This window comes from Priapulus caudatus, unplaced genomic scaffold (genome assembly GCF_000485595.1).
Source record: "Priapulus caudatus unplaced genomic scaffold, Priapulus_caudatus-5.0.1 Scaffold373, whole genome shotgun sequence".
In the NCBI taxonomy this organism is placed as follows: Eukaryota; Metazoa; Priapulida; class Priapulimorpha; order Priapulimorphida; family Priapulidae; genus Priapulus; species Priapulus caudatus.
In genome coordinates, this window is record NW_014577434.1 from 173,843 (window position 1) to 200,011 (window position 26,169).

A 26,169-nucleotide genomic window follows, 5' to 3' on the forward strand; every position below is an offset into this window, starting at 1 on the left:
CTCTCTATCTCTCCCTCTCCCTCCCTCTCTCTCTATCCCTCTGTCTCTCTCTCTCTCTCTCTCTCTCTCTCTCTCTCTTTCTTTCTTTCTTTCTCTGTCTTTTACTCTCTATCTCTCACACATCTCTCTTTTTCTGCCTCTCTCTCCCTCTCCCTCCCTCTCTCTCTATCCCTCTGTCTCTCTCTCTCTCTCTCTCTCTCTCTCTCTCTCTCTCTCTTTCTTTCTTTCTTTCTCTGTCTTTTACTCTCTATCTCTCACACATCTCTCTTTTTCTGCCTCTCTCCCTCCTACCATACCTCTCTCCTTCCTGAACCGACTGTAGTCTTAGCGATACATACTAGTCGTTGGAATGTGCTGGTTCTCATTGGGTAGTTTGGTCAACATTGTGCCGTCGATGCTGGTCGGGTTGATGCACTCCTCATTATTAAACGTTATGTACCACCGTGCACAGGATCCATAGCTTGTCCCTGTGTGTATCAGTCGTATATTGCCATGCCAGATGACATACAGTGCTGTGTGTGAGCTAATCTTGTTGAACTTGCATGTCTGTTTTGAAAAATTTCACCATATAAGTCCATATCTCGTCACAGTGATCAGGTCGTTACAAAATTTACATTTTTTGAAAATAATCTAATGGGTAGAAATACGGTTGAGTTGTGTTGTGAGTTTGTGGCGTAGGAATTTTAGCGCGCTTCTTAACGCTTCTTATCGCACTTACACTGATGAGTCCACTATCTATGTCAAGGTTAAGGTCCCACCACGCACACTGCTTGATGTTCCTGGCAGGACATGAGCATATAGCTGGCGCATCTATAGTGATGTAAGATTAGTCAAAGTGTAGCAAATGTGCAAGTAAAGACAATATGTAGCCTGTCAGATCAAAACATGCCGTAGGACTCAATTCGGACATTATGAGTTAGTAGTTTTATCAGAAAGACCATTCAATTCTGGTTATTTTGACACCAAGATCTTCTTCATAGGTCACATGGTTCGGAAGTTATGAGCATTTGAGTAGTTGGAATCAGGCTGATTTTGGAAAACAAAGTTCAGAGTAATTAGGTCATAAAGTTCAAGTTTGTTTTCATTTGGCCTTCATTTGGACAAAAATCTGAAAAAATATCTTTCCATTGAGCTAGGACACATGAATTTTTGCATGACGTACCAGACATAATAACCATCCACTGTATGTAAGTACGAAAATGGTAGCTTACCAAATGGTAAATAATTCAGGTAATTAATTAGGGTAATTAAAACATCAATAATAAACACATAAAATAACATTAATAAACACATAAAGACACACTTTTGGCCAGTTTTATTGATGTAACATCGAACATGGATAACTACTAAAGGTATTTATGACAAAAAAATCGGCTTTTTACTACTTTTAGGTGAAAAATCACCTATCAGAATGAACATTGAAGTCCTACGGCATGTTTTGATCTGACAGGCTACATATATGTACGCGAGGTAGCTGAAAGAAACAATATATAGTTGTATTATTTTATTTTTATTGCCAAGATCTTGGACACATATGATATTCCTGCAACATGAGTTATTTTGATTATATGATTATGTAGTTATATACATAGTTTGATTATATTAGAAAACAACCAAACTATAATAAATTACTCGTTCCAAATTGAAATTAGAGCAATTGATGTGATTAGGCAATGGAAAATGCATTTCGAATTACTGTTTCATGCAGCAGTAAACGTTTCGCATTCGCTTTACTATTGTTAATTTACTTGTTAAATTGCTTTACGTACCACTGTCTCCTATTTCTCCCTTGGCTCCAGAATTGCCCTCTCTTCCATCCCGGCCTGGAAGCCCATCCCTGCCAACCTGGCCATCTCTGCCAGGCAATCCTGGTGGACCCTGTGCACACTGCCAGCAATTTTTTTTAAAACGGGTCTCTTTCAACTGCTGCGTAGATTACTATACAGCCTACCGTGAGACTAAGCCATAAATCTGCCGTAGTAGAATAATAGGAACGGAAATATTTATGCACAGTATTTATGGATTAAAGATTATGTGAGGGATTTGTGGGGTTTTGAACCACAGTCTTTTTCTCTCATGCATGCAACAGGTTGACAAACTTTATGTGAACCCAAACTATGCTGGTACTGGTTGGTTGCCACTCTATAACATTATAACTTATTACCCGTAATGCGTGAAGTAATTATTAAGCTGTAAGTGGAGATCTCTGCCAGCATCATTTAATCACATGCTCATGCTGTTCATGGAGCATCATGCTTCATTTAATCACATATCAGTCTCGAATCATAATAAATCCGGGAATCATTGATTCCGAGATCATAAATGATGGTCAGAGCACGGGAACAGTGCCCATACTATACAGTCAGCCCAACAATGGCTACCTAGTTTCCAATACCTACCATTGAAAGGCTAGTAGTTGCAAATAAAATATTTGCATGCGTCACAAGCCTGTCTTTGCAAGTATTCAATTATATAAATTTGTTTAATCAGCATTTTATTTTCTTATTTCTGGCCTAAGATCACTACCCCTATCGTTATCGTAATCCTATACATGAATAGATTAGTTATGGGAATTTACTATAGGTACTGGTTTAGAGTTGTGAATTCCGACGATGTAAAAAAATCTTCGAAGTTCATCTAGCACTTTTTTTCACTTATCATAGCACAGGAATATCACATTTCCACTTGTCACTCCTGTCACAATAAGTACCGATAATTGTTATAGAGTGCTGGTGAGCCATTCTTGTGTGGTCACCTAATTTTACATTAATTTCTTTAATTAAATTTGATATCTTTATTAGTATATAGTCACACTGTGGCTACTGTGAGCATTATCAAGAGCGAATAATAATCAGAGCTAATAATAATCAAGAGCTAATAATACTAATAAAGGTATTATTAGCTCTTGGCATTATGTATATACTCAAGTATATATATATGTGTACGTTTATGTTGCTAATGATGGATGCTCTACTTACCTGTTCAGCTGTGTGCGCAACAGGCTCACAAGACGTGATAACCACATACAGAATGATGAAAAAACAAGCAGCATTTAGTAGATTCATGTTTGATGCAATGTGCTGGTACGAGTGTGCACCAAATGTGCTGTCCCATTTTCCTTCGCCAATACTCATATCTCGCATTTAGCGGATATGACTCCACCTAAGTGAGTAGTGTTTGGTGTAGATATGCCATGGGTGTTAGGGCAGGAAAGCGGAAGTATACGGATAGGAGTTTTTTGCGGTGTGGTTGATATTTCAACCAGTCAATCATATTTCATCATATATTATTATTTTTAGCTCATCTGACGAAGTCAGATGCAGCTTGTAGAATCGCACAGGCCATTCTATCATATGTCATACACGGCCATTCTATCATACGTCATACACGGCCATTCTATCATACGTCATACACGGCCATTCTATCATACGTCCTATACTGTCATTCCATTATCTGTCCAACACTGCCGTTCTGTTATTCGTCCCACACTGTTGTTCCATCATCCGTTCCGCACTGCCATTGCATTGCTCCTCTCCTGCCGTTGCATCCATGCTCCAATGCCGTTCTATCCATTGTATACTGCCATTCAAGCACTATTGATGTCATCCTCAGTCAAATTGTTGTTTACAGTTGCCAGTCAAATCCATCAATATGCTGTAATCCTATATTGTGTACTCCACTTCTGCTGTACTACTTACATACCCTTGAAATGGTTAGTCGTGTATACTGTTATTAGATAACAATAACTAATATAGTAAGTATTGTAAACTAATATAATATAATTAATTAGCAATAGTCTGTCTGTGACTGTGAGTACCTGATGTCACATGCAATTGTGTTACAGGCTTGTGGAGTTCTATGTGGAGAGGAATGAGCTGACAGTGCAGCTACAAGAGGTTCAAGCCAAACTAGACACATGTGATAAGCAAGACATGCCCATCATTATGGAGCAGATCAACACTGTTAGAGGTACGTACCACTCTTATGACTGATTCTGACTTGCCTTCTATCCATCCCTTATGTTCAAACTCTACTGCAACTTCACCACTAAATTATTTATTTCTTTTCCTAGTGCTGCCATAATAGCTTTTCTATGTATTGGTGGAAGAATCTGGTCTTTCCATATGTAAAAACTCTAGTTTCTCTCAATTTTCGTTACCAACATGCACAAATACGTATCAATATAAGTGGAAGCAATGTGATTATAACTCGCCATGTCTACATTTCAGGCAAGCTTGATAAACTTGGAAATGAGCAAGGAGAGATCAAGCAGCTTCTAAGCACTGCACAGGTGACGCTAGCGCCCCCTCCTGCCCAGGAGGTGCAGTGGGAAGAACAGGATGTCATCTGCATACAAGCAGACCTACAGACCATGTCTAAGTATGTCCTCACAAACATAGACACATTAAAATATACACGCATGCATGCACGCACGCACGCAGGCACACACGCACGCACACACGCACGCATGCATTACTTTGGCAATGTGTCTTCATGCGTAATTATTGTTGCATTCTGTGTATGATGTTATTAATCCAAATATCGTCATATTGTAGTTGTTTGTTAGTTAGCTATTAGGCAGCACGTTTTGTTACTTCTAGACCAAACATTCTATTAGAAACTTATTTCCAGCTGCTGACGTAAAAGTGTCCTGTCTTTTTTTCAGAACGGCAGATTCCATTCAGCAACACATTCAAGATAGGGAGCTGCAGCTAGCTGAAACCGCTGCCAAGTGGGAACAATTGCAGGGACTACGAACTGAATTGCTTCCCAGGTTGCAGGAACTCGAGCAGCGACTGGTGGAGGCGGCTCCCACTCATCCAATCCGGGACGAGTTCCAAAAGTGTCTATGGACCAGCGAGGTTCGTATCATGGTGGCTCTATCTGATTAACGTGTAGATAGAAACGGTGACGGAAAACAGTGTACCTTTGAATTCCAAGCACGTTTAAGAGCTTGAACAGCATTACGAATACATCAGTCATGAGAGTCTTTGTGGCTTTGTTCGGGCAGGTTGTGCAGTCCAGCCTGATATCGAGAGAAGAAGACTTTGACAAGCTAAAGGAGGCAGCACAGGAAGTAGAAGCTGCGAACCCAGACAAGACGTCAGAAGTGCGTCGGGTTGTGGAGGAGATTGAGACTCTGTGGACCCAGGTTGAGACGACCAGCCATCGCACCGTGGATACGGTCACGTCCATGATCGAAAATTGGAAGGTACGCTAAAACAGAGGTGACGCAGACTAAAATCCCAAGTTATTTGTAATTGGATGTTAGCATTTTTCCTAAATTTTTAACAAATAGGTTTCCGCAAAAAATTGTTTAAACAACAATTTACAAGTGAAATTCTAAGGAGATATAATGCTTATGAACGAGAGAAACTATGGGTTCAAATTGTCGACTTATAGCAGATAAAATTGGTTAGTCAGAACCAAAATCATTCTCTCTTCAACGTTTTACAGACGTTTGAAGAAATCTGTACAAGAATGGCTGAAGGTTTGCATTCCGTGGAAGTGGATCTCAACAAGGAGAGACCACTGACCAATCAGGACAGCTTATCGACTTACATAGAGGAACTAATGGTATGGCTCTCTCTTAAACCAACATAATTGATCATATTGGCAAAGCGTATAAGATACTGTAATTAACTCCTTGTAGACCTGCACATAAGAGTCATTCAAAGCAAATTCCAAATGTGTCCTTTGCATAAAAATGTACATTTTATAGATGCAGTTTTTCCTCTATAACTCAAACTCAAGGGAACTGCCAAAAGTGTTCTTCATATGATAGGTGTCTGTTATGTAGATGTGATATAGGTTTTACTACATTTTGTATTAACAATCACGTAGTTTATTAGTGTGATATTTAATTTTACTCCGTTACGCATATTAACATTGAATACATGATGACATGGTTATGATTTTACTGTTACAGGAAACTGCAGCAATCCTGCAGGTATTGGAACCAGAGATTGCAGACATGAAAACCAGGGGGCACCACGTGTCTGAGCGAAGGACAGCAGTACCACTGTTGGACGCAGGCACGGCAGAGGAAGTGTACACAACCCTAAAGGAGACTTACGCAGACTGCAGTCGTCGCTGGAAGGAAGACCAGCAGCAGTTGAACGAAATAAACGATTCTCTCGGTATGTGGAGTAGTGTGTTGCTTACTACCAGCAGTTCACTAAGTAATAATAATACATTTGTTTGCATTTTTAGCTCATCTGCAGGGGCGTAGCCAGGATTTTCAAAGTTCTAGGCACGACTATCTGAGCGGAGCGCCACCATCGGTTGGCGCGGAGCGTACAAGAAAATTGTTGGTTTTACAAACCCCCCAGATGGCCGGAAACGGCCCTTCCCGAGTGTTCATTCTGGTTCCCTGGCCTCTTGCTAACTTGAGACACCTCATTCAATATCACTTTTAACCAAAACACAAACGAGTTAAAATTAGTGTTACGAATCGAGTTTAAAATGTTAAAAAAAACTGACAAGAATCGGATCCTCAGTCTTTTTCGGCGGGTGAGTGTTGAATGAAACGGCACGCGATAGAAATGACAGCCTAGATGACAGAAGAGATAGTCGTCACCTAATTTAGCCATATTCTGGCTAGCGTTCATTTTCAATAGTTTTTCCTGCCTAGACTCTTAAACTCGTCCAGCAAGCTTATGGATTTGAATTATGGGTGTTTTAAAAAAAACATAAACTTGGCAAAAAAAGTGTAGGCCCGGGCCTACAGTGCTACATACTGGCTACGCCCCTGATCTGACGTAGTCAGGTGCAGCTTGTAGAATCGCATGATTGTCCATCCGTCCGGCCGTCCGTGGCGTCCGTCCTTCCGTGCCGTCGCCGTCCGGTCAACAGTTGGGCACAAATCATAACCGCTTCGACGTACGGTCACGATATTCGGGACGTGGGGGGTGAATCCGAAACGAGTTGGGGTGTCGAAGCTGAGGGTCAAAGGTCAAGAGGTGTAAAAGAAGGGGGAACATTCCTCCTTAACTTAAGGTATAGGGAGGAAATGCAGAATTGCGGCACAAATCTAAACAGTCTTGACCTAGGCTTGTGATAGTCGCGTGTACAGCATCATGGTAGGAAAAGCCATCACTGTGCCGAAATTAGAGTTCACAGGTCAAAGGTCAATGGGCACAGGGCAGATTTTGGACATTTCTGAGGACATGGTCTGATGGAGCGATTGAAAAACTTTTTTGTTTCAGCGGGGACCTAGCATTTTTATGGCTTTATTGAAAGGACCATGAAATGTAATTTCTGCTGACATGCGAAGAGTAAGTGTCGGATAAACCTTTTGACCCTCAAGAGGCGCGGTTAAACATGGATGTCTTTACTGTTAGAAAGAATTTGACTGGCCGGTTTGCTAGTAGAATCTATACATGCCTGGATGTATGAGGCTACAATGTCACAGTGAAATTTCAAAAGCTAAATTTGGTTGAAGAAGGTTTATGCTCCTTAAATCGTTTAATTTCATATGGCATTCTGTACTGTCAGTGTGTTACATGTAACGTATGCCACTGCCAGTGGCCACTGCCAGTGCATGTGGTGGTGGTACTGTGTAGTTTTTGCCTGCGTTAATTAGTTACAGGTGGCAGCTCTCTATTTCAGCCTGTAGGCTTGCGTAGGTAAATGGATGAGTGCTTACCTATTCTGTCTTGCAAAATAGTTGTTGCCACTACGTACGATGGGAGCTTCCATTTTTAATCTGAAGACACTTAAACGTACGCGCCATTTCGTGGCAACTTTCATAACGATCCCAACGAACATTCCTTTGAGAAGGTTCCTGATACCATCCCTGTGCCTTCCACTGTTTCGGCGTGTATGTGAAACACATTTTGGGACTAACAGGTTTACTAGAATCCCACCACTCCACCACAGAGTTACCGCAGTAGACGTTAGATGAGCACTGTCACTCTGCGGCACTTGTTCATAAAAGCTATATTGTGTATTACTGAACATTAACAGGGAATGTAAATCGCCTATTAGGTTAGAAATGTATGACTGAATAAGTGATGGATTTTGAGAAAATCAGTCAGTAAAAAACACAGTGTGTGTACAATAATCATATTCCACGCATTTGCAAGTATTGATGCGTAATAAATTCTGCATTATTGCTTTGTGCAATGCCAGTGCTGTCATACATGTTTAGTGCTAGTGAGAAAGCGCAGTAGCCAAGGAGAAATGCAGAGTTGGTGTTTTGCGAAAGCCATGCTTTTAGCAGCGTTTATAATATGCAAGGTTTATTTTAAGTACAGCTTTGTTGCTGGCATAGAAGCCAGCCTGTAAGCAACTAGCCTGTACACAGGCACTTGATAGCAGGGTGATAATAATGCTAACGTGAAAAATTGGTGTTAGCGCAAAGGCCCAGTTACTGAAACCTATATGCAGAGTTTCTTTAATAAGTGTAGTCCATCTCCTCGACAATTATGCGTGAGGTACTGTGCCAGCTGGTGTATCGATCTCCGTGGTCAGTAACACTGGGCCATGGGCGACAGTTGCCTAACTGCAGAGCTACATCTATCGTTCCTGCAGGTTGGCCCAGGCATATGCCCTGAACTGTAAAGCAGACAGGCAAAGAACGAATCATGTACTGGCTTGAATCGTGTAAATTAATTCAGAGCTTTGTGCTGATCTTGGTGTTGCATAAATGGATGCTTCCACATATTACTGCCAGTGCTCGTTCTGCTAGTTCTTAGTTGACAGAATGATGCTATGAGAGGTAGCTCTCACTCCCATTTACTCTCACACTTTGCAACTTTTTCCCACTCCTCTCTCTTCATTCCCTTTCTCCCTTTTTTGCACTCTCTTCCTTTCTCTTTCTCTCCCCCTATATCTTTTTCTCCCTCCTCTCTTTTTGTCTCTCTCTGTCTCCCCTTGTCTTTCCCACACATCTTCCTCACTCCCACATTGCCCTCTCTCTATCTCTCCCTCTCCCTCCCTCTCTCTCTATCCTTCTGTCTGTCTGTCTCTCTCTCTTTCTTTCTTTCTCTTCCTCTTCTTTTTTCTTCTCTTTCTCTGTCTTTTACTCTCTATCTCTCACACATCTCTCTTTTCTGGCCTCTCTCCTCCTACCATACCTCTCTCCTTCCTGACCCACTGTAGTCTTAGCGATACATACTAGTCGTTGGAATGTGCTGCGTTCTCATTGGGTAGTTCTGGTAAACATTGTGCCGTCGATGCTGGTCGGGTTGATGCACTCCTCATTATTAAACGTTATGTACCACCGTGCACAGGATCCATAGCTTGTCCCTGTGTGTATCAGTCGTATATTGCCATGCCAGATGACATACAGTGCTGTGTGTGAGTTAATCTTGTTGAACTTGCATGTCTGTTTTGAAAAATTTCACCAGATAAGTCCATATCTCGTCACAGTGATCAGGTCGTTAACAAACTTTACATTTTTTGAAAATAATCTAATGGGTAGAAATACGGTTGAGTTGTGTTGTGAGTTTGTGGCGTAGGAATTTTAGCACGCTTCTATACGCTTCTTATCGCACTTACACTGATGAGTCCACTATCTATGTCAAGGTTACGGTCCACCACGCACACTGCTGATGTTCCTGGCAGGACATGAGCATGTAGCTGGCGCATCTATAGTGATGTAAGATTAGTCAAAGTGTAGCAAATGTGCAAGTAAAGACAATATGTAGCCTGTCAGATCAAAACATGCCGTAGGACTCAATTCGGACATTATGAGTTAGTAGTTTTATCAGAAAGACCATTCAATTCTGGTTATTTTGACACAAAGATCTTCTTCATAGGTCCACATGGTTCGGAAGTTATGAGCATTTGAGTAGTTGGAATCAGGCTGATTTTGGAAAACAAAGTTCAGAGTAATTAGGTCATAAAGTTCAAGTTTGTTTTCATTTGGCCTTCATTTGGACAAAAATCGGAAAAAATATCTTTCCATTGAGCTAGACACATGAATTTTTGCATGACGTACCAGACATAATAACCATCCACTGTATGTAAGTACGAAAATGGTAGCTACCAAATGGTAAATAATTCAGTAATAAATTAGGGTAATTAAAACATAAATAATAAACACATAAAATAACATTAATAAACACATAAAGACACACTTTTGGCCAGTTTTATTGATGTAACATCGAACATGGATAACTACTAAAGGTATTTATGACAAAAAAAATCGGCTTTTTACTACTTTTAGGTGAAAAATCACCTATAACTCAGAATGAACATTGAAGTCCTACGGCATGTTTTGATCTGACAGGCTACATATATGTACGAGAGGTAGCTGAAAGAAACAATATATAGTTGTATTATTTTATTTTTATTGCCAAGATCTTGGACACATATGATATTCCTGCAACATGAGTTATTTTGATTATATGATTATGTAGTTATATACATAGTTTGGATTATATTAGAAAACAACCAAACTATAATAAATTACTCGTTCCAAATTGAAATTAGAGCAATTGATGTGATTAGGCAATGAAAAATGCATTTCGAATTACTGTTTCATGAGCAGTAAACGTTTCGCATTCGCTTTACTATTGTTAATTTACTTGTTAAATTTCTTTACGTACCACTGTCTCCTATTTCTCCCTGGTTCCAGAATTGCCCTCTCTTCCATCCCGGCCTGGAAGCCCATCCCTGCCAACCTGGCCATCTCTGCCAGGCAATCCTGGTGACCCTGTGCACACTGCCAGCAAATTTTTTTAAAACGGGTCTCTTTCAACTGCTGCGTAGATTACTATACAGCCTACCGTGAGACTAAGCCATAAATCTGCCGTAGTAGAATAATAGAACGGAAATATTTATGCACAGTATTTATGGATTAAAGATTATGTGAGGGATTTGTGGGGTTTGAACCACAGTCTTTTCTCTCATGCATGCAACAGGTTGACAAACTTTATGTGAACCCAAAACTATGCTGTACTGGTTGGTTGCCACTCTATAACATTATAACTTATTACCCGTAATGCGTGAAGTAATTAAGCTGTAAGTGAAATCTCTGCCAGCATCATTTAATCACATGCTCATGCTGTTCATGAGCATCATGCTCATTTAATCACATATCAGTCTCGAATCATAATAAATCCGGAATCATTGATTCCGAGATCATAAATGATGGTCAGAGCACGGGAACAGTGCCCATACTATACATCAGCCCAACAAGGGCTACCTAGTTTCCAATACTACCATTGAAAGGCTAGTAGTTGCAAATAAAATATTTGCATGCGTCACAAGCCTGTCTTTGCAAGTATTCAATGATATAAATTTGTTTAATCAGCATTTTATTTTCTTATTTCTGGCCTAAGATCACTACCCTATCGTTATCGTAATCCTATACCTGAATAGATTAGTTATGGGAATTTACTATAGGTACTGGTTTAGAGTTGTGAATTTCGACGATGTAAAAAAATCTTCGAAGTTCATCTAGCACTTTTTTCACTCATCATAGCACAGGAATATCACATTTCCACTTGTCCATCTGGCACAATGGTACCAATAATTGTTATAGAGTGCTGGTGAGCCATTCTTGTGTGGTCACCTAATTTTACATTAATTTCTTTAATTAAATTTGATATCTTTATTAGTATATAGTCACACTGTGGCTACTGTGAGCATTATCAAGAGCGAATAATAATCAGAGCTAATAATAATCAAGAGCTAATAATACTAATAAAGGTATTATTAGCTCTTGGCATTATGTATATACTCAGTATATATATAATGTGTACGTTTATGTTGCTAATGATGGCTGCTCTATACTTACCTGTTCAGCTGTGTGCGCAACAGGCTCACAAGACGTGATAACCACATACAGAATGATGAAAAAACAAGCAGCATTTAGTAGATTCATGTTTGATGCAATGTGCTGGTACGAGTGTGCACCAAATGTGCTGTCCCATTTTCCTTCGCCAATACTCATATCTCGCATTTAGCGGATATGACTCCACCTAAGTGAGTAGTGTTTGGTGTAGATATGCCATGGGTGTTAGGGCAGGAAAGCGGAAGTATACGGATAGGAGTTTTTTGGCGTGTGGTTGATATTTCAACCAGTCAATCATATTTCATCATATATTATTATTTTTAGCTCATCTGACGAAGTCAGATGCAGCTTGTAGAATCGCACAATCGTCTCCGTGCGTCAACAGTTGGGCACAAATCTTAACCGCTCGACGTACGGTCACGATATTCGGACGTCGGGGGGATCGTCAAAACGAGTTGGATGTTGAAGGCTGGGGTCAAAGGTCAAAGGTCAAGAGTGTAAAAAGAAGGGGGAACATTCCCTCCTTAACTTAAGGTATAAGGAGGAAATGCAGAATTGCGGCACAAATCTAAACGGCTCGACCTAGGCTCGTGATAGTCGGTGTATAGCATCATGGTAGGAAAAGCCATCACTGTGCCGAAATTGGATGTCACAGGTCAAAGGTCAATGGGCCACAGAGCAGATTTTAGACATTTTCTGAGAACATGGTCTGACGGAGCGATTGAAAACCTTTTTGTTTCAGCGTGACCTAGCATTTTTATGGCTTTATTTAAAGGACCATGAAGTACCTTCTGCTGACATGCGAAGAGTAAGTGTCGGATAACCTTTTGACCCTCAAGAGGAGGGTTAAACATGGATTTGTTTACTGTCTGTTAGAAAGAATTTGACTGCCGGGTTTGCTAGTAGAACTATACATGCCTGGATGTATGAGGCTACAATGTCACAGTGAAATTTCAAAAGCTAAATTTGGTTAAGAAGGTTTATGCTCCTTAAATCGTATAATTTCTATGGCATTCTGTACTGTCAGTATGTTACATGTAACGTATGCCACTGCCAGTGGCCACTGCCAGTGCATGTGGTGGTGTACTGGTGTAGTTTTGCGTGCGTTAATTGGTTACAGGTGGAAGCTCTCTATTGCAGCCTGTAGGCTTGCGTAGGTAAATGGATGAGTGCTTACCTATTCTGTCTTGCAAATAGTTGTTGCTACTACGTACGATGGAGCTTCCATCTTTAATCTGAAGACACTTAAACGTACGCGCCATCTCGTGCAACTTTCATAACAGATCCCAACAAACATTCCTTTGAGAAGGTTCCTGATACCATCCCTGTGCATTCCACTGTTTCGGCGTGTATGTGAACACATTTGGGACTAACAGGGTTTACTAGAATCCCACCACTCTACCACAGAGTCACCGCAATAGACATTAGATGAGCGCTGTCGCTCGCGCGCACTTGTTAATCCAAGAGGTAATTCGTTGAAATTTATGCTAATTAGATATTCAATACCCCCCTCTCTCTCTCTCTCTCTATATATATATATATATGTGCGTGTGTGTGTGTGTGCGTGTGTGTGTGTGTGTGCGTGTGGCGTGTGCGTGTGTGTGTGTGAAGTACGGGGTTTGGGTGGGTTTTTTGGGGGAAAACAAGCTTCTACATAAATTTGTCTGTAAATAACAACCATCTGCAACAGTTAATGCGGCCTAAAGTTTATACATCAACGTTATGTCACGTATGTATTATTATTGCATGGGAGATGCTTCTACGGTAGTACGTGTGTATATACAGCGGTGTGTTTGTGCATGTGCAGAGTTGGCATCCCTGACCTGGCAGCAAGTGTTAGCCCTACATGAAGAGCTGCAGTGCTGGCTAGACACCACCATTGAGAAGATGGATGACAGCTTACAGACAGCAGACCTGCTTGCTGCAGAGAGGCGACTCAACCGATACAAGGTACAGTCGCTAGTAAAAGAATAATGTGCAAAGCAAAGGGGTGAGTTGGAAATGGGTTGGAAATAGAGTGACATGTGTTTTGGACACTGGCAGTATCTGTAGCACATTTCGTTTTTACATGCATACAAGTGTTTTCTTGGGTGATACTCCATTAGGAGTGTTCCCAACTTTAATGTCATTAATGGTCATAATAACATATATATATATATATGGTCATATATTAGTTTGTGGTTTAATGTCATTTAGGTTAGGGTTAGGGTTATGATTTTCAATCATTAATCATTAATCATTAATGATATCAAAGTTGGGAACACTCCTAATGGAGCGTTAGCCGTTTTCTTGGAGGAATTACTTAATGGTAATAACACTGTGAATAATGAGAATTTTGTTACAAGGTATAATCATATTATATAATTATTCTGTATTGTGGGGTGAATTAATATGGGTTATTCATAATAATTTTCACAACGTTTGGCTTTGATTGGAATTCTCATTGTCGTCACATGGATATAAACTAAATCATCATCATGTCGTTTCAACTAAACATGCATATTATTGATTTCATATGCCAACGAAAATCACTCATAGTAATGTTGCTGTATCCGTGGCTTGTACGCAGAATGAACTGCCTTACAATGAGGAACTGAACAAGAAGCTATTAACCAAGGTGACCTCAGTGGAGAGGTGCAATGACAGCCAGCCGATTGAAGAGATGGTAGTACTCGCTATTGAGCTCGGCACAAAGTTTGGCCTAGCATGCGAACTCGCAACAAAATTGGAGTGGCTGCTGAAGGTTATACCCTTTTCTGATTCTCAGTTACTATTCGTAGCTATTGAGGTGCTAAAAACCATGAAAGTGGAGGCGAGCAAGATAATATAAAGCTACGTGGCCCAATAAAAATTAAAAAATGGCTTCTTACGAAAAAGTGATTCATTCTATGTCAATAGAATATAGAAACTATACACTCGTATATTTGTGATATTTCGAAAAATAATTTTGTTTAATGCAGAAGGTTTAATTAATGTAGCAGAGAATGAATGGTATTTTTGCTCACTTTATGGTCAAGCATTTCTCCTACTCTGGTTGCTTGTATTCCTCTTCTGATGTTGAATTGGCTTGATGGGTATTACAGGAGTCATTAGCTGATCTAGAGACTCTGAAACAGCAGCTGGCTGAGCTTCAAGACTGGCTGGTAGAGGGCACTGCCAAACTGGAGTTGTGTGATCATGCTACTGGATCTGATGATGATATTGTCAAACGTATTCATTCATGCAGGGTATGCACGAATCATTTTAATTTTTGTTTACATTTTGTTATGACATTTTAAAAGTTGATGATGTATAAGCATTATTTATAGTATATCATTTATAAAGTGGATACATATGAATATTAATTACAATGATTATTAAATCAAGTGTTGTAGCAGCAATAAATTTGCAGGAATGGTAAATTTAATATCTAGCTAATGTATATTGAGATTTTGCTGACAGTAACCACTACCTTACCTTACCGTTACCAACAGGAGTTGGTTGCACAGCTGGGCAGCAGGGAGACAGATTTCAGCGAAATCGTGGACTATGCTGAGTCGGCCGCACAGAAGTTCCCGTCGAACGAAGCGACGACATTGTGTCAGGATACAGAGGACACAAAGACCAAGTACGAAGTGACGTGTATGCAGAGCTCCAAGGTACGTTTCGCAGGTTAATGCATCTGACATAGGCACGAGATATCTGGTGTAATAAGCAGCCGTCTAAGATACAGGTAGAGACGTGAAAGACAATAGAGTCACCAGAGGAATACATTTGAAATCGCTGCTGCCACTTGATTCTTTTCTAAGATTTTACATCATCGGTCAATTGTTCAAACTTACCAACAATGGGCCAGCCAACCAGCCGTCCCATCCATCCAGCCGGCCAACCAGCCAACCATCCATCCAGCCAGCCAGCCAACCATCCATCCATCCAGCCAGCCAGCCAACCATTCATCCATCCATCCATCCAGCCTGCCAATCAGCCAGTCAGCCAACCATCCATCCGTCCAGCCTGCTAACCAGCCAGCCTTCCAGCTAGCCAACCTGCTTGACCTCCTGCCCAGTGATTGCTCTGTTGATATAGATATGTTGTAATATGATAAGCACAGTAAGATGTGTTGTGCCTGATCCCACATGTCTCACACGTGTCGTAGGTCGAGGAAATCCTAGTCGGTGTGCTAGAGCAAAGGTATGTTGAAGCAACCTCACAGCTTGATGCCTGGCTGAGCAGCGGCAATGAGAAGGTGGCCTGGTGTGAGGAACCTTCCTCTGACAAGCACACAGTCTCCGCCAAGCTGGCCGCAGTTATGGTAAGTGCTGTTTCTCTTCAATTTTAACGGTTTGTGCAATAACTGTATGTTCCTAAATTACGGTCAACCTACGCGTTATGGTGGATATCACTGTAAGAACGCAGCAAAATATATTTTGCAAATTGCACAAGCATTTTGCAAACAATTCCACAAACATAGTTTAATTCAATGTAGTGCAAATGTTCAGCAGTTACGTGTGATGCTGACATGTCTACAGTGGCACCACACTCCGTCACGGTCCTCCAATCCTGACTTCTCTTGCAGGCCGTGCATAAAACTCTCCCAGAAGGCGCAGCAAGGTTCGACGCCGCGCACCGTGCAGCTGATGCCTACGCGTGCGTCACCGACTGCGCTACAGAGATCACCGAGCAGCAGCGGGAGCGCCAGCAGCAGCTCGACGACTTCAGCAGCCGTGTGCATATGATGTCCGTCGAGCTCGGACTCTCCCTGGACGCGGTCAACAAGCTAGAAGAGCTGACCGACAAGCTATCGACGTGGCTGCGCGCCACCGACCAGCGGGTCAAGGCCGTGGCCGGTCTACAGCCCGATCTGCCTGCCAAGCAGCAGCAAGCAGAACAATTCAAGGTAGGCTCGATGGCGGTACAGGCAATACGCATGTAGTATATATATCGCATGCATCGCAGGCAAACACCGGGATATTATGATACACAGGAGTCTCGTGTCAGTTTGCCACTGACGTTGCAAACCACTGACATACCCGAGCATTGCTTGACAGTTCTGTTTTGGTGCACATTCTGTTTGCTTTATTGCTGTGAGATCTTGTGAGTGACGTTGCGTCGCGTGATTGCTTCATTGCAGAGTGTGTGCAGTGAAGTGACAGCCAAGGCTCCGGCTTTCAAGGAGCACAGTGAGCAAGCCGTGAGCCTAGAGGCACAGCTGCCTGGCTGCAACGCAGAAGCTTATGCCAAGCAGCTGAGAAGCAGATATGAATTACTAGATAGTGCTATTAAGGTGAGTCACACCCCTCCCTGAAATCCTTTATATCCCCCCCCCAAATAATTTCCTTTTTGCCTTAACCCTACCCAACCGGTCAAAGTCATACCAACTGCACACGTTATTTTTACCAGTTTAAAACATGTGCGATATACTATCTAGCTTAAGGTTCACTTATGTTCACACACACACGCACATGGACAAATACACACACAATCACACACACACGTACACGCACATGCACGCTCGCACGCACATGCACATGCACAAATACACACACACATGCACACGCACGCACATGCACATGCACAAATACACACACACATGCACATTTACATGCACATGCGCGCTCGCACGCACGCACGGATGCATACATACGCACGCACGCACGCACGCATGTACACGCACTTGCACACATACACGCAAACACACGAACATGCACACACGCATGCATGCACGCACACACGTGCACACACATGCACACACACACACACATGCACGCACTTGCACACACACACGCATGCACGCACACATGCACGCACACATACATGCACACATACACACACACACACACACACACACACACACACACACACACACATGCGCGCACTTGCACACATACACACACACACACGCATGCACACACACACGCATGCATGCACACACACGCACACACACAGTGTTCACATAAATTCATGTGATTACACGTCTGTTTACAGGAGCATGCCGTGGTCTCCCAGTCGCTGGTTGACGACCACCTCAGCTACATAGAACACAGTAGTGCATTCACACAATGGTTAGACAAAGCAGAACGTAAGCTTCGCGCAAACAGAGACACTTTGGGAGAGAGAAACACGCTAGAGGAGAGACTCGCGCACATTAAAACATTAGTAGTATCCAAGGAGGAAGGTTCGCAGAAATTCAACATGGCCACATCCAGTGGAGAAATGCTCTACCCGAACACAAACCCAGCAGGGCGCAGCACCATCACCGACGAGCTGCAGTCTCTGCGCAGCCGCTGGGAAGCGTTTCTGGCAGGCCTCAGTGAAGCAGAGGTCAGCCTGGAGAGTGTACTCATGCAGTGGTCAGGACTTGCAGAGAATGTTCAACATCTCACTAGCTGGCTGGTTGCATGTGAGGAAGGACTTGGCCACGAGGTGGCGTTGGTGTCCTTCCTGCAGGAGAAGCAGGTTCTGTTGCAGACATACAAGGTAATTAAGCGCATTAATTATCCTTTTACAATACCTTTAATTAATTAATGATTTAAATAAATAATCTACCTTATTGCAGTTGAAATCAGTTAATTGATGGTCACTGCTTATTTTCTATTAACCTCACAACTTCAGTGACATTATTATACAATAAATATGATAAGCTCAGTGCTTACTGTAAAGTATATGTCTTATGTGTACATATATAGTTTGCACACATGTAAATGGGATCAGGCGCATGCATAAGCTAGTTTCATGTATTAATAAATAACTAAATATATATATTTATTTATTATATATATATATATATATATATATATATATATATATACATATATTGGATCAAAAAGGGCTTATGAAAAAAAGGCAGATCTGACAGGTAAATTTGACAGATGTAGTCAACAAAAATCTAGGAAATTCATCATTGTATATACAGTCTAAGATATATGACGGAATATTCGTAACTCAATCCCTCTACACATGGTTGACACCTATGTGGGTTTCCATTGTTACAGTCTGCATGGCAGGACATACAGTCACACAAGACGATCGTCTCCAGCTTAATTGATAGCTCACACAAAATGGCCGATGCGGCAATGGCTGCTGAGGTTGCTGATGTTAGTGCCCGCTACCAAGCCGTGTGTGAGCAATGCCAGAGCTATATCAGCAGCTCCACCCAGTACACTGCCGAGCACCAGTGTTACCAGGACAACGTGCAGGACTGGAGTGATTGGCTTAAAGCAGCGAGTGAGAATCTGACGATGTGCAATGACATCTCAGGAAACAAGCACAGCATTGAGCTGAGGCTAGCTAGGCTGCAGGTACGATCTCAGCTTAATTCTATGATTCTGACTGTACATTAACACACATAACTCATGGTGTCTGTAATATATATGCACATTGTGTAATCTGGTATATAAGTAGTGTGTTGTATTTGTGTATATCTGTGCTCTTATATGTCCTGAAGACCTTATCGGAACTTATCGGATTGATTTATAGAATCTTCAGAATTTCAGTCAAAGTCACATGATTTAAAGAACCGATCATAATATAGAATTCACACCTGGCCACCTTGAAGTGAACTTGAAATTAACTTAAACTTGAACATTGGTCACAGTGACAATTTTATATAAAATAATGAACAATTATTATACACGATTTTAAAATAATAATAGTATGTACATTATGTCGATGTATTTGTATTTAATATTAAAAATACTTAAGAAAGGGATTGATTTTGTAAATGACACTTTTGTTTTCAGGAACTTGAAACGGATAAAGAAGTGGGTAAACATATACTAGATGAGTGTAGAGAGCAGAGTGAGATAGTTGTGCCTCACACGGCCACCAAGGGAGTAGACCACATCAAGAGTGAGCTCTCAGCAATGTCCAGCGACTGGGACTCGTTCAATAGCAATACAGACGAGGTGGGACGTGATCTGGATGGCAGGCTGAGGGAGTGGGAAGAGTTAGCCAGACTTTACTCCACTCTGCTGCAGTGGCTGGCACAGGAGGAGGTCGCCTGGAGGGAGGTCGATCTTGTCTCTACACTACTGGAGAAACAGATTCAGACACAGAAACTAAGGGTAAGTGACAATGACAGGTGAGAAAAGATGATTTGGTTGCATAGTAAACTTCATCGATATCCACTATATGTTTTATATTTAACTATTTTATTACAATTTCTAATTTATATCTATTCCTATTTTGTTGTTTATCCATGTTAAATATTCTGCTCACACCTCTCATGCACTTAAATTATAACGACAATTGTGTGATGTCAGACAATGGAAGAGGATGTTTCGAGCAAATCCGACCAGACAGAGGCACTCGTACAAGTGGCTGCACAGCTTCGTGACCCAGAGGCTGACAGTTGTGCTTCTCAGGTCACCAGCAAGTACCAACAGCTCAGAATGACCATAAAGGTAAGCAAACCTCGTTCACGTTGAGCATACTTAGACACTGCACTTAGACGTCTGCAGTACATTTGGCAGCACAGCACCAATTCCCCAAAATGTTGTGCTTTGGGAAATTTTTTTGGAGATATTTCGATGATAACATCTCACCCATGTGTCTCCCGTGAGAGGTGGAACTAATGTAGAATGTGGATGGTGGTGGTTATAATTTGCAGGAGCTACTCAGCAAATGGGAGAAGATGGCGTTGGATCACCAGCAGTACAGTGATATGTATGACGCCTGTATCACCTCGGTGACCCACCTCACACAGAACTTGGAACCGTTCCACCAGCAACCATCTAATAGGGTCGAGCTAGAACAAATGCAGGCTCAGCTACAGGTAGGTGGCATACCGTATGCCACACGCGTTAATGAATTCGGATTGGATTTCTAATTTTGTTGTTATCAGCCTGTTGTGCGAATACCGTGTGTATTAACTGTCCATTCAATCCGTGCTATTTTCTTTATCTCTTAATAACAGGAAATTGTTGTAAAGAAGGAGCTGGATAATGCCAAGATCCAGCAAACGGTGGAGGCAGGCGAGAAACTTCTGCCAGATACAGCAGCAGAGGGCAGAGATATTATCAAACAGCAGATTAGGTAGGTACTGGGCCTAAGATAACATATTGCTTGTTTCCCCTTTACCGACCGACTCGCCAAAACGCCGCTACTCGACACATTTTATTGGCCGATTTAAACAAAGCAAAAATTATTTCGTTTCGCCAAAAAAAAAAAAAATCAAATTCGTCCCGCAAAAACATATACACAAAACAGAATATACAATATACATACACACATCTTGTCAAAACAAAATAAAAAAGATTTTTCACCTACCTCCTACTCGGTACCCTGAGAGGTGAGTGTAAAGGGGAAACAAACAATGGGTTAGCCGCTAGCTTTGTCAGCAGGTGGCGCAGCGGGAGTTAGAGGTGTTACAACGATTGCGCAATCAACCGGTCAGTTGGAAAGATACAGGAATCACGAATAGCCGATCGTATCGTCATAGCGATATAACCAAGTTAAAATGCCTTCGTAAAGTCTGCAGCGATCACTTTGGAGAGGCTGACTATACTAGCACACTTTCAAGGAAGTGTAATATCGAAAATAGCTTATAAACATTAGTTATTAGCTCATTTTGACTTTGAGGTTCGCAGTAGTTTTCTGCGTATCCATGCCAGTCATAGATTATAAAAAACAACTGTTAGTGTTATCATTGACAGCATTTATCGCTACAGAGCAGTATAATTATAACACGACAATGCCAGTGGCAACGTTCAGCTGGTAATTGGTAAATAATCGAGGCCAGGTGTCTCTAGTACGAGGTACCAGTATCTGGTACCAGGTACTTGGCTATATTTCGTATGCACCACTAGTATCACCGTGAATCTCAATAAACATATTACATAACTCCTCAGCACACACAAAAGAATAAACACCCACTTCACATATGGACGCATGCACACACGTACGCATGCACGCACGCACGCACGCACGCACGCACGCACGCAACACGCTTTTACGTGCGCACATGTGCGCTGCCACACGCACGCACGCACGCACCCATACACGTGGACGTGCACACGCACGCACGCACGCACGCACGCATGCACACACGTGTACCTGCACACGCACGCATGCACGTACATGTATGACCACACGCACACGCACGCACACACGTGCACGTACACGCACGCATGCACGCATGTGTACGTACACACGCACGCACGCACGCACATACGTGTACGTGCAAACGCACGCACGCATGCACGCATGTGTACGTGCACACGCACGCCCGCACGTACATACGCACGCATGCACGCACCTGTACGTGCATACGCACGCACGCAAGCACACACGTACGCATGCACGCACGGGTACGTACACACGCACCCACGCACGCATGCACGCACGAGTACGTGCACACGCACGCACGCACGCACGCACGCACGCACATGTACGTGCACACGCACGCACACACGTGTACCTGCACACGCACGCATGCACGTACATGTATGACCACACGCACACGCACGCACACACGTGCACGTTTACACGCACGCATGCACGCATGTGTACGTACACACGCACGCACGCACATACGTGTACGTGCAAACGCACGCACGCATGCACGCACGCACGTACATACGCACGCATGCACGCACGCACGCACGCACTTGTACGTGCACACGCACGCACGCACGCACACACGTGGACGTGCACACCACGCACGCATAATATATTGTCAGCGCGGAATATAGGTGGTGTACGACAGTAGGGGCTCTTCTGCAGGTCATACATGTACCTACATACATACATGAATCTCAATAAACATATTACATAACTCCTCAGCACACACAAAAGAATAAACACCCGCTTCCCCCACTCTATCCGGGTGTGCATTATGGGTACGCGGATAATCTTCACCTCTGCAGATGTGGCTGCCCTCAGCGCGCAACTGTTTCTAGCGGCTAACCCCATTTTTTAAGGGAGGCCTTGTCTATACTCTGCTGTGAACAACGTACATTCGAACGTACATATGAATGATGAGAGTGATTTTTAGTGATACAATTTTATGAACCAATATTTTAAGTGATATCTATGTCTTACCATGGAACATATATTATTGTAAATATCACCAATTTCAGTTTTTTACTGCCTGATGATATCGTGTTTGCAAAACTTATATTAATTGTAACGTTGTAAATACTATTTTTGCAATAAACCTATTATCTATCTATCTATCTATTTATCTATCTATCTATCTATCTATCTATCAATCTATTTATGAGAGGTATACAGAAGAAGTTGATTCATATGTCTTATTTTTAAATCTTGTATCTGTACTGCTGTTGCAGGTCTCTGCGTGCACAGTGGGAGAAGATCGCTGTGAGCCTGCAAGAAGCTGGATCCAGTCTTTCCGCTTCCAGCCAACAATGGAGCTCATTTTCCACAAATGTAGATCAGTTCAGACGCACCCTACAGTCAGTGCAGGACAATCTGACTCTGCAGCTGCGTCCCACCCTAGAGGAAAAGCGCACACAGCTTCAGACTCACATGGTACGTAGTGAAGGGGATTTTCAGTGTAAACATATATACCTTCACTATAGTCATTCTAAGTACCAGGGGCCGGTTTCACGAAGCGTAATTAAGTCCTTAATCATGATTAACTTCCCGTACTTAAATTTAAGTGACTGTTTCACGAAGCGTAATTAACTTCATTAATTGGTATTTAGTCATTCTAAGTACCAGAGTAGCAAGCGTGGCACACTAAAGTAGTGTTAATAAAGACTACCAAAGTCAGTCTTGTAACATCATGAATGAATGTCATTAAAGTTTTGTTTGCTCTTTATTGAATAAAACAAAATCACGTCGATGCATGAGCAGCATTAATTGCGTGTTTGTTTTTTGTGGCCATTGTTCATAAAATTCCATATTCTATTTGCAGACGTTTCATCATGAACTGCTGGCAGAGCAGCACATGCTTGATAGTCTAAACAAGAGAGCAGCTGAAATGAAGCAGACGGAGGCTGTCGATGAAGTTGCAGCAAAGTACACTGCCCTCTGCCAGGAGTCTGAGGTACTACCTTTCTCTCCATCGCAATTATAATAATGACACCACATGGACCATGGAGTTTCATTATCCATGCAAGGCTGACATCAGGCATGTAAGGTGCTCTAATAGAGACAAGCATCTGTGCCTTGGCCCAATGATTGCATTTTACTTATGTTCGTTTATTTGTACTTTTACAGGAGCTACGCAGCAAATATGCACGGTTTGTACAGGACCATGAGGCTTTCAACGAGTGTACGCATAACTGCCAGCGCAATCTGCACGAGGTAGCAAACGTTCTGACCGCCTACTCAGGAGTATCCGGTGACGTACACACCCTGCAAACACGACTTGATAAACTGAAGGTTAGTCAGTTATGCAGTTGCTAAATAAATAATAAATAAGGAAGCCAATAGCTCAACATAGTAGAAGGCTGAACATGAATGTTGACTTTTGTAAAAAAGTTTAAGTATCTCAGGCTTAAAGGTAATTGTTAATGCTTATTTATCTGCAGGAACAGTCTAGTCAGATCACGGACCTTAAGCAGTCTGCAAAGAAAGTTTCGGAGATGCAGGATTCTGTCCTCCAGGGGACAGCACCTGCTGGGTGGGAGTCTTTACAGGCTGAGGCAAGACATGCTGACAAACAGTGCAATGAGTATGAAGCAGAGCTGAACGAGTCTATCAACAAATTAAATGGTAAGTAAAAGTAGATTGGGGCTTATCTGGTTATCTTCTGTTTTAATATAAGTATTACTTGTTCTTGTATTATCGCATGATCATAATGATAATGTGCAATAATAAACACCATTAAACTAATCTGAATAGCAACTACTTGCAAGATATAGTGTGAAGGCCTCTGATTAATTTACCAATATTTGAAGGTGGAATAGTGTAGGCGATTCTCAGGAAACGTTTATGGTTTCAGTTTTGATATCACTGTGGCAAACATACAATGCAGAGAATGATCGCTTGAACAATAGTCTGGAGGACTGTGTAAGTCAGTGCAGTGCTGTACAGCTGCAGCCTAGCATGGACACCAAGCAGCACGCCCTCTCCACCCTACAGGTAAGTACCACTTGATGGCACAGGAGTTGAAAATGCTAGCAGAAATCTCTATTAATGTTGAATTCACGTTTTCTCGGCAGATATGTTAATTCCAAGATGATTTGGTGCCGAGATATATTTGGCAGCTATTTTTTGCTATTCCCCATGGTCAGTACTGATGGTTCACCGAGTCTTATCATGTATTCCCAGGCTCTGGAAACTAATGCAAAAGACATCAAGACGGCAATTGGACACCTGCAGGAAAAGTCGCTAGACCTCGTCTTGACTGGTGCTGATGCGCACATCACTGAGACCACTACCCAGCTAGTGACAAAGCAAGAGTCAGTGTCGGCCATGGTCTCCGAACTCGTCAACAACTGGAACAAGTATGTTGTTATGAGTCAGTGTAAATTGTTCGGCAGTGTCTGACTAAAGACGGTAAACTGACTGTTCTTTTGGTGTCAGATAAAGGTGATTAGATCATCGGTTACGTGTTAGGAGCATACTAGCAGTGCCCCATCGTTTGTTTTCAGGTATGTGGCAGCCCATCGCAATTACGAGGAGATGTTTGCCTTGCTTGAACAGTGGGTCAGTGTTGCAGAGGTGACACTAGACTCTTGTCAGCCAGATACTACCGACACCGAGACACTGGTCCAGGAGAAACTAGCCAAGTGCCAGGTATTTTTTTGCAATGAGAGGGACCTTGACCTTAGTCCGTTATGCACAAGATGTCAGGTCATTGCTATAGCCATGGATATATGAAATTGGGGAAATGTGAATGAGCCATAATTGATATTCCTTTTGTAATTACTAACTCTGTGATTTCTATTTGACAGACTATTATGAATGAGAAGATGGAGAAAGAACCTACAATGGCTTCTCTCCTGGTGGAGGGAGAAGCACTGTTTGCATCAACAAGCCCTCAAGGCAGAGAGACGGTCAATCATCAGATGAACACGCTCAGACAGAGGTCAGTGTCACACATGATGCTACCTCACTCACTCACATGATGCTGCCTCACTCACTCACATGATGCTGCCTCACTCACTCACATGATGCTGCCTCACTCACTCACATGATGCTGCCTCACTCACTCACATGATGCTGCCTCACTCACTCACATGATGCTGCCTCACTCACATGATGCTGCCTCACTCACATGATGCTGCCTCACTCACTCACATGATGCTGCCTCACTCACATGATGCTGCCTCACTCACATGATGCTGCCTCACTCACTCACATGATGCTGCCTCACTCACTCACATGATGCTGCCTCACTCACATGATGCTGCCTCACTCACTCACATGATGCTGCCTCACTCACTCACATGATGCTGCCTCACTCACTCACATGATGCTGCCTCACTCACTCACATGATGCTGCTTCACTCACACACATGATGCTGCTTCAC

The 26,169-nt window shown here is 42.3% G+C and overlaps 2 protein-coding genes across 2 annotated transcripts in view; one reads left to right on the top strand and one right to left on the bottom strand.

The window, feature by feature from the left end:
* Positions 1-25,724, top strand: part of LOC106809661 (nesprin-1-like) — a gene marked incomplete at both ends in the record, with an annotated part of 51,510 nt that extends 25,786 nt beyond the window's left edge. The window contains 27 exon segments of the mRNA XM_014812826.1: positions 3,845-3,969; positions 4,230-4,380; positions 4,667-4,862; positions 5,012-5,212; positions 5,458-5,577; positions 5,930-6,140; positions 13,554-13,696; positions 14,316-14,489; positions 14,830-14,973; positions 15,220-15,384; positions 15,882-16,037; positions 16,302-16,622; positions 16,857-17,009; positions 17,711-18,202; positions 18,718-19,023; positions 19,465-19,788; positions 19,987-20,127; positions 20,334-20,498; positions 20,640-20,758; positions 23,014-23,215; positions 23,604-23,735; positions 23,909-24,073; positions 24,223-24,406; positions 24,636-24,775; positions 24,965-25,140; positions 25,288-25,432; positions 25,591-25,724. Of these exon segments, the coding sequence (XP_014668312.1) occupies positions 3,845-3,969; positions 4,230-4,380; positions 4,667-4,862; positions 5,012-5,212; positions 5,458-5,577; positions 5,930-6,140; positions 13,554-13,696; positions 14,316-14,489; positions 14,830-14,973; positions 15,220-15,384; positions 15,882-16,037; positions 16,302-16,622; positions 16,857-17,009; positions 17,711-18,202; positions 18,718-19,023; positions 19,465-19,788; positions 19,987-20,127; positions 20,334-20,498; positions 20,640-20,758; positions 23,014-23,215; positions 23,604-23,735; positions 23,909-24,073; positions 24,223-24,406; positions 24,636-24,775; positions 24,965-25,140; positions 25,288-25,432; positions 25,591-25,724 (5,085 nt within the window).
* On the bottom strand, positions 294-3,157 carry LOC106809662 (collagen triple helix repeat-containing protein 1-like). The gene is made up of 4 exons (XM_014812827.1): positions 2,979-3,157; positions 1,770-1,887; positions 719-810; positions 294-546 (listed from the first exon to the last, which is right to left on the bottom strand). The coding sequence occupies exons 1-4, from the start codon at positions 3,141-3,143 to the stop codon at positions 325-327; spliced, it is 597 nt and encodes a 198-aa protein (XP_014668313.1). The 5' UTR covers positions 3,144-3,157; the 3' UTR covers positions 294-324.
* Positions 25,725-26,169: the final 445 nt, after the last annotated feature.

Bases quoted from the DNA above. Each gene is read 5' to 3' on its own strand.
- LOC106809662 (XM_014812827.1), bottom strand. From the start codon at position 3,143: ATGCGAGATATGAGTATTGGCGAAGGAAAATGGGACAGCACATTTGGT. The intron at 1,888-2,978 runs GTAAGTAGAGCA...AATTGCTGGCAG, and splicing joins TTGCGCACACAGCTGAACAG to TGTGCACAGGGTCCACCAGG. The intron at 547-718 runs GTAAGTGCGATA...TTTTCAAAACAG, and splicing joins TAGATAGTGGACTCATCAGT to ACATGCAAGTTCAACAAGAT.